The sequence below is a fragment of the Triticum urartu genome, chromosome 5 (genome assembly GCF_003073215.2).
Source record: "Triticum urartu cultivar G1812 chromosome 5, Tu2.1, whole genome shotgun sequence".
NCBI lineage: Eukaryota > Viridiplantae > Streptophyta > Magnoliopsida > Poales > Poaceae > Triticum > Triticum urartu.
In genome coordinates this window covers 47,379,277-47,388,364 of record NC_053026.1, presented here as the reverse complement: position 1 = coordinate 47,388,364, position 9,088 = coordinate 47,379,277, and the positions used below count along the sequence as shown (strand labels likewise).

General features: G+C 51.2%; 1 protein-coding gene across 1 annotated transcript; it reads left to right on the top strand.

Moving 5' to 3' along the window:
• The first annotated feature begins 1,527 nt into the window (after window positions 1–1,527).
• LOC125506742 (UDP-glycosyltransferase 85A1-like) lies at window positions 1,528–4,516 on the top strand. The gene is made up of 3 exons (XM_048671472.1): window positions 1,528–2,044; window positions 3,880–4,404; window positions 4,497–4,516. The coding sequence occupies exons 1-3, from the start codon at window positions 1,555–1,557 to the stop codon at window positions 4,514–4,516; spliced, it is 1,035 nt and encodes a 344-aa protein (XP_048527429.1). The 5' UTR covers window positions 1,528–1,554.
• Window positions 4,517–9,088: the final 4,572 nt, after the last annotated feature.

Sequence of the window (9,088 nt, the reverse complement as noted above, 5' to 3'; positions counted from 1 at the left end):
GGATTGAATTTGTCAAATCTGCGGATGGAAGACCGTACATTTCTCACTTTCCCGAGTGGAAATCCTGATCTTCACAGGAGACCCTGATTACACACTTAGTCATACATTGTACTGTTGTTGAGCGGGTTGAGTGGTAAGTGTGGCCTTGTAAGTCCAGACTGCTGCTAACTTGCGGACATACTTACCCTTTGAGATGAATTCTCAATAAAGTCCCAATGAGAGATATTTTACATCGGGACTCACGACGATGAGGTCCAACTCCTCTCTCTCTCTCTCAAAGTAAGGGATGGACGGTGTTGATGAACATAGCTCCAACGGTGAATTCCTAGTCCGACACGGTATAAAAAATACCTCTAGATTGGATTGCTGCGGCCTGCGGAACACAGGGTGGTGATGGTGGAAAAATTGCTCGACAAATCTTTCTAAAGGTTTCAAGAGATCATAAAGGCACGGATATCGAAACTTCATGAACATGGCCGAAGAGGAACCCGTGGGCTGTTGTGGCTGCGGGCAACAACAGCGCCATGTGGGTATTGTCTCGCCCTGGAGGCATTGTCATGGTCATGGCCATCCCCTGATCAGGCACCAGGGGAAACCTTAGGCTTGGTTCGCTGGGCCAGGCAGCGGTGGCGCCATGGCATCGTGCTCTCCTTGGAGACGCTGCTTGGGTGTGTGTGTGTGTGGGGGGGGGGGGGGGGCTGTCTTCCAGATGAGTAGCTGGTGTGGGTTGCCTCGTTTGCCTCGGTGACCAGGCTTGGGGTACCGTGTTGTCATGTGTTGGTTGGTGCTATGGGCATGGGCATCCGGGGCACAATGTACTCCATCTTTGACGCTTCATTTCAGACGTCATCCCCGAGTCAGGCTAGCTCATTCTGTCCACTTGCCGATCTCCTAGGTGCTAAGAGTGTAGCGTGCGTTGTTCTAGTTTGGTCCGGAGTTTTTGCATGCTCCAAGGTATCGGATACAGTTGTGACACGGCTTATGTGCTTTGTGTTCTACTTCTTCGCCATTCATGGCTTGAGTTTGGGCAAGGCGAGTAGCATGTCGGTGTTGTCATGGTGGATGTGGTTGCTAATTTCTTAGTGTAGCACTGTGCCGTACGGTGTTGTATTGGTCATCTTGGCTCCTTCTTTCATGAATATATGATATGTATGCTTGTGCGTATCTAAAAAAAAGTGACCAGTTTATTGACACTATAGGCTTTGCCCGTTTATCCCATGACACGACCAATTCTTTCTGTCACCTGTCCTCGAGTGTGCGACGGGCAAGATCGATAGTGACGAACGTCGACAAGGTTTCGATCCCACATGCAAATTTCACAATCGGGAGAAGAAAAGAAAGACTTTGATGGATCTGGTCTAGTCTCTAATGTCAACCACATACTACTTACGAGCTGGAGTAGACTTCGATCCGATCGAGTCCGCAGCAAGTGCTAGTGGAGTATACTACATAGCTCACACTCATCGTGATTCGCATAAACAGAACAAAGCCAGTTAAGCATACACACATTGCACAGCTCCGTACGCGCGCGCCCACGGCCGGACGAACGAACTAATGGCGAGGCCGCACGCCGTGGTGGTGCCGCACCCGAGCTCCGGTAACATCAACCCGGCGCTCCAGCTGGCCAAGCTGCTGCACCACCACGGCGTCTACATCACCTTCGTCAACACCGAGCACAACCACCGCGTCATGGAGGCCACGGAGGGCGCCGCCGCAGTGCGTGGCCGCGAGGGGTTCCGGTTCGAGGCGATCCCGGACGGGCTGGTGGAAGCTGACCGGGACGCCGAGGACTACGACCTCAGGCTGTCTGCCGCCACGAGCCAGCGGTGGGCGGAGCCTGTGAAGGAGCTCCTCCTCCGGCTCAACGGCACCCCGGGCGTGCCGCCGGTGACGTGCGTGCTGCCGACGTCGCTGATGAGCTTCGCGCTGGACGTGGCGCGGGAGCTGGGCGTGCCGAGCATGGTGCTCTGGGCTTGTAGCGCCGCATCGCTGATGGCCCACATGCGGCTGCGGGAGCTAAAGGAAAGAGGCGTGCCACTCAAAGGTAACACCTCGAACCAATTTATTTCAACTTGTGTTGCCATTAACCAAATAACATGCTATCTTCAAAGTCCAGTCGGCAGTAAATACATTAATCTGCATCTTACAGGCATTTTGCATGCTTCATCTGTGTTGTTATACGAAAACATTTCAAATTGACTCTATAAAATTGCCAATCAGATTGCCAAGTTATCCTCTTTCCTGACCTACATTTTTTTTCTTCAAGGTCTCTAATCTCTTTCTTTTTAGGCGTAGATGTTGTATTGCATTCCGTTTCCAAGTAAAGAAAAGGAAAAAGTCCAAAACAAACCTTAAACTTGTAGACAAAATTGGTTCATGTCTGTTGGGCCGGCCCAGTCGTGAGCGCATTTAACAATTCCGGGATTCGACCTACCACGCCGCTGATCCCTATTTGGAAACGCGCTCAAGGTTCAATACAGACCATGATTAAAGAGTTTGGTATGCTGATTTTCAGAATTAAGAGTTTAAGGGTTATTTTGGACTTTTTTCTAAAGAAAAACCGGGAATTCATTGCCAGTGGGATCCGATCTAGCTTAAAGTAGTCTTGCGTCACGGTACCTAGCGGCAGCTATCCAGCCATTCATTGCCTGCTGAGATTTGTGCAACAGCTGGCCCACTCAGATGTAGGGTCTGTTTGGTTTCAATAAGTCACCCGACTTATAAGTCATGTGACTTAAAACTAGTGACTTATAAGTCACGCCTGTTTGGTTGTCACCTGACTTATAAGTCATCTGACACGCCTTTCCACACCAATCAACATCATGCAGGTGGTGGGATCCACGCAAAAGGGGGTGACTTATAAGTTTTAAGTTGGGGTGGAGCAACTTATGACTTATAAGTTGGGGTGACTTATAAGTCGGGTCTGTTTGGCAAAATAAGTCACTTTTTTTACTTTTCGACTTATAAGTTGGTGACTTATTTGGAACCAAACATGCCCGTATTATCACTATATTGATTTCTCAGCTGTTTGTATTCTAGTTTAGTCAAATCATAGTATGGCCCACCATAAGTTCCTTCGCACATGTTTCTCTCCTTCTCTCTCCTCCACATGCATGCATGGCGGAAAATGTCGGATACAATCCCTCTCTCCTCCTACACAATAAATTCACTCTTTTTATTCTACCATGATAAAGTTAAATCATGCATACTATAATATTTGAACTATAATTTTGTTTTTGAGTCTTTTTTATATTTGACTTCCTTGCGCCGAGCCATTTAGAACAAGATCAAACTTGGATACATTCAGAACACATTTAATTTATAGCATTTCACATTCCGTACGTAAAACAAACCCTTTTCGCGAGAAAAATGTGAAGCAAACAATTTTTCATTAGAAATGTGAAACCAGGCTTTCTCACTGGAAACATATTTAACCCAAATATGAAACTAAAATGTCAACCTGTGAATCTGGTTATTTGAAAATGTGTAATAGTTTATTTCAAAAGCGTGAAATATGTTACTAAAAAATCTGCAATTCAAATAGATGTGATTTTTCTGAAACAAGCTGGTAAAAAGTGAAATGTAGGTTCTGAAAGTGAAAAATAATATGAAACTGATATGTCAACTTCTGAAATGATTATTTGGACATGTGTAACAGTTTATTTCAAAAGAGTGAAATATGTTATTTCAAAAATGTGCAATTAAAAATAGATGTGGTCTTTGTAAAACAAGCAGTGAGGAATGAAATGTAGGTTCTGAAAATGAAGACAATAGGAAACTCAAATGCCAACATGTGAAATGTTTAAAAAAAATGTGTAACAGCTTATTTCAAAAGAGTGAAATCTGTATTTGCTTCATCGTTTGTACATACGTTTGCAGACGGGAGCTGCTTGACGAATGGGCACCTGAGTAGGACGATCATCGATTGGATCCCGGGCATGCCGCCGATCAGCCTCGGAGACATCTGCAGCTTCGTCCGCACGACCGACCCGGACGATTTTGGCCTCCGTTTCAGCACGGTGGAGGCCAACGGCTGCACCAAGGCCGACGCGCTCATCCTCAACACCTTCGACGACCTAGAAGCCGACGTCCTCGCCGCCCTCCGCGCCGAGTACCCACGCATCTACACCATCGGTCCCGTAGGCTCCATCCTCAACCACCACCTAAGGGACGACGGTGCCTCCGCCAGGCGCCAGCTGCTGAACCTGCGGAAGCAGGACAGCCAGTGCCTTGCATGGCTGGACACGCAACAACCGGCCTCCATCGTGTACGCCAACTTCGGCAGCCTCACGGTCCTCTCCATCGACCAGCTCGCCGAGTTCGCCTGGGGCCTCGCCGCCAGCGGCCACCCGTTCCTCTGGTCCATCAGGGACAACCTCATCCCCGGCGTCGGCGCCGGTACAGGTAAGCCACTGCTCGTTATTATGGTATGGAGGGAGTACTTTGTATTATATATGATCTTACTTATCTGGTTTATGTATTTCGATGATCCACAGCCTCAAGTGTGCTCGTTTGATCGCACCGATTCAACCGCCATTATGTATCTCTATCTTTGTATCTATACTACTTGTCTATATATTGATAAGAGTTGATTACATTTTTTTGCGGACAATTCAGAGAGCTTTATTAAGCAAGAGCATTCCTTGACAGTCAGCCAACAAGCTGGTCACAAGGAAGTTAGGGGTCTCGTCGAGCCAACTCTCAGTCACATTCAGCGTGCATGCATGTTTTACACAAAGATGCGCTGGTAAGTTAGCCGACCTGCTTACATGTTGTAAATCAAAAGAAGTGAATAAAGAACTAAGCTCTCATATTTCTAACAAAATCGGAGCCACAATAGAACGAGAATTGTGGCGAATTTCCCAGAGCTTCACTAGCTCCAGACAGTCAATCTCCATTATCACATGCTGGAAGCCTCGTAGAGTAGCGAATCGGACTCCTTCCTGCAGTGAAGACACCTCAATGATCAGTGGGTCAGACACCCCAATAAAAGGTTTACACCAAGCGCCTATGAACGCAGTGGGCGAACGAGCAACACCACCAGCGCCACCCCGTCCATCTGAGAGGTTGAGCGCGCCATCTGTATTGATCTTTATGAAGCCCACATCAGGTGGTCGCCAGCCAAAGCCCGGCAAGGTTGCAGCCACCTTCCGGGGCAGTTGTAGGAGAGCAATCGCCTCCTTGATAGATCGGATAGTTGCAGTAGGATCTCGCCCTACCTCTCCATGCTTGATCCGATTCCTAGAGTGCCAAATAGACCATATAATGGTTGTAATCTTTGCACGATCATCATCCGAAAAAATGGGCTACGTGTGATATCCCATGCCCATGTCTCCCGCGAGAGAAGTGGCAGCCGGAGCTCAAACCATGCCCATGCCTCCTCCCAAAAAGGTCTTGCATGCGATCAAGATATAAGAGCATGGTGCATGTCCTCCTCCCCGGCCAAGCAAACTTTGCAGCTACTAGCGTCTGCAATATGACGGTTTTTGAGCATGTATTCATCTGGAAGAATACCACGAAGTACTCTCCACCAGAATACTCTTACTTTTGGAATAACATTAAGTTTTCATAAGGCTTTCCACAACTGTTTGTCATCCTCTGAGGTCTTAGTAGCCGTCCCTTCCTCTAGAGCTAGTCGCTCTTTCTGAGTCACGAGAGCTCGGTACGCCGTCTTGACAGTGTAGTTGCCTGATCTATCAAACGCCCATGCAGGAAAAATCAGATCCCTCTCCCCGCCGAATAGGAATATTAAGTATAGCTGCTGCATCTGAGGGAACAAAAGCTTCCCGAATCAATTCCCGCCGCCACGTCCAACTCTCAGAATCAATCAAGTCTGATAAGAGTTTACATTACATAAACTTGCACGATAGGTACAATTTCATACACAAACTTCAAAAATGACACAAACTGACCCTGTAACTTGTGTTTGACATACCTTCTGGTACATTTTCGTCTATTGCCGTCAACTCATTATTAACTCTCGCTATGTGGCTCGCCAGAGTGGCATGGGTCCCACCTGTAAGTTGGGAAAGACAAATTAAAAGGAAAAATGTAAGACAAATTAAAAAGGGTTGTCTTCATCAGGATACGAACTTAGGAGCTTATGGCTCGCGTGACATTAGCTAGCCAATTTCTATATCTTGCGGAGGGAGGATTGATTTGAAGCTAAGGGCTTGTTTGGTTCCAATAAGTCACCTGACTTATAAGTCAGGTGACTTAAAACCAGTGACTTATAAGTCACGCCTGTTTGGTTGTCACCTCACTTATAAGTCATCTGACCACATCTTCCATCTTGTTTTTTATGTAAAGATGGTGGGACCCACGCAAAAGGGGGTGACTTATAAGTTTTAAGTTGGGGTGAAGCAACTTATGACTTATAAGTTGGGGTGACTTATAAGTTGGGTCTGTTTGGCAAAATAAGTCACTTTTTACACTTTTCGACTTATAAGTAGGTGACTTATTTGGAACCAAACAGGCCCTAAATATGTGCACTGCATGCACGACCGACAAAAGTATTGTCCTGCCTGCGACGACTGCCAGCGTAGCATTTCCATGTCGACCGATAGAGAAATCTTTTTCTTTATTTTTACCATCTTCAAGCATTTGTGTTTTTATATTTGCACAAACAAACTGTGTGTATTATTGTTAGATGGGAGAGAGGGATTGATTTGGTGGAATAGTCGTTGTATTGCTTGAGCCTCGTGGGCATATATATAGGAGTACATGATCTACTTGGAGTACAAGGCAAACTAGAATATTTCCTAGTCTAACCTATGTTTCCTAATACAATCACGTTACTCAACATCCCCCCGCAGTCACAACGGTAGCGACGCAGACGGTGAGACTGGAGAAGAATCCAAAGGCAAGCCGACGGACCCCCCCCCCCCCCCCACAGTTGTAACGGTCGACGCATCGTGGAGTCGTGGCTGGAGTGGAAACCAACGAGGTTGCTCAAGCAGGCAATAGCCCTTTGTGCCGTTTGTCGATGTAGCCGAGAGCGTATGGTGGTGTAGCCGTGGTCGAGGTAGCCGTGCGAAGAATGCTGTGGTTGATGTCGAGTCGGGGTAGCCGGTGTCGAGGAAGTCACCGTGGAGCCGCGGGCGCAAGGTGGCGGCGAGTTAGCATGGGCGCAGTGGTGTCGGAGGAGTGGTGCGCCAGGAAGAAGATGTTGTTGACGACACGTCGCGGCGGGTTTGCCAAGCCCGGGGACACATCGTGGATGAAGGCATGCACCTGTGTTGCCAGCACCGGGCATGTGTAGACGGACGAAGACGAAGTTGACGAAGCGCCGACTAGGCTTGCCAGGCCCGGGGACACGTCGTGGATGAAGGCACGCATCGGTGTTGCCAGCACCAGACATGCGTAGACGAGGGACTTGCACGAGCTGTACGCCATGTCGGAGAAGTCAGAGGGGCCAGCAGAGAAGAACTCAACGACGATTGTGGCGTCCATCGACGCGGGGCCAATGTCGCCCGCGGTTGTCGGAGTAGATGAAGCGGTCGGGGTAGATGACAGCGACGCTGGCGACGAGCTGGTGCTGGGCGAAGACGAAGGGGGTGGACGGGCGGCGGCGGCTACGGAGGTAGCGGCGACGGCGGCCTGACAACAGCGGCGGCGGCTAGGTTAGGAGTGCGGAGGCGGTGCTCGACGTAGGCGAAGAACCCTGACAGCGTGACGAAGACCAGCGTGGACGGTGATGCCCCCGCGCCAAGGGAGACGGCGCAACACATACCATGGGAGGTCGACGCGCGGTGACGGCGGAGCGGTCCGCGGGCCGCGGTGCTACGGCCCGAAGGGGCGACGCGGCGGCGGCAGGCGGGTCGGGGCGACGGCGGGAAGACCTCTGGGTGGCGGCAGGGACCGTGGGCCGCGACGCTGCGACCCGAAGGGGCGACACAACGGCGGTTCGCGAGTCGGTGCAACCGCGGAGACGGCCTCGGGGCGGCGGCGGGACCGCGTATCGCGACACTACGACCCAAAGGGGCGACGCAGCGGCGACACACGAGTCGATGCAGCCGCGAGGAGAACCACGGGGCGGCGGCACTGCGGCCCGACGGGGCGACGCAGCGGCAGCCCGATGCTCGATCGGTGGAGAGGCGCGCTAAACTCGGGGACGATCTTCACGGGACCTGCGGAGGCGCGCGTAACCGACGTGCCAGGTCGGTCGCGCGGCGTAGATGAGGCAGATCGCGGCGACGAGCGGGAGATCAAGCCGATCGCGCGCGAGGTTGGGGATGACGCTCGATGGTGGCGTGGTGGCGGCGGAGTCCGAGATGAAGCCGGCGGCGGCGGGCGGCAGGGCGGCTTTGATTGGCCGCCGCATGGCGCGAGGCCGCCGGGTCGGGTGATGCAGGAGTCCCGGTCGGAGCAGGGCGGTGACGACCGGCGTAGAACGATGGGCGGGCCGTCGCGCGAACGGCGGCGGTGAAGGGCCGCCACATGACACGAGGCCGCCGGGTCGGGGCGACCGGCGGGCCGACGCGCGAGGCCGCCGAGTCGGGGCGACCGACGGCCAGACGTGCGGACGATGCGTGAGGCCGCCGGGTCGGTGAAGAAGCCGACCAATCGCGCCGGTGTTGGAGTAGAGGCGCACGGGATCGACGGGGCGGTGGGCGACGCAAACCGGATCACATAGACCGGAAAACCAAAAGATAGACGCCGGTCAAAGCGACCAGCGAGAGAGAGAAAACACAGATCAAAGGATCGGGAAAAAAGACTCTCTAGGACAGCCGGCCAACACGGCCGGCGGACGAACCCTAGGTATGGGCGGCGCGGCCCCCGGCAGCGGTCATGGAGGCCGACCGCCCCGGGGGCGGCGCGCGGGTGCGGAAGCGGCGATGGCTAGGGTTTGGATTGTAATTGGGCTGATACCATGTCAGATAGGAGAGAGGGATTGATTTGGTGGAATAGTCGTTGTATTGTTTGAGCCTCGTGGGCATATATATAGGAGTACATGATCTACTCGTAGTACAAGGCAAGCCAGAATATTTTCTAGTCTAACCTAATCACGTTACTCAACAATTATGAAGCAGTATAATTTAGAAACCGTAACCAAAAAATTTGCTAACATCACCAACAATTTTGAATG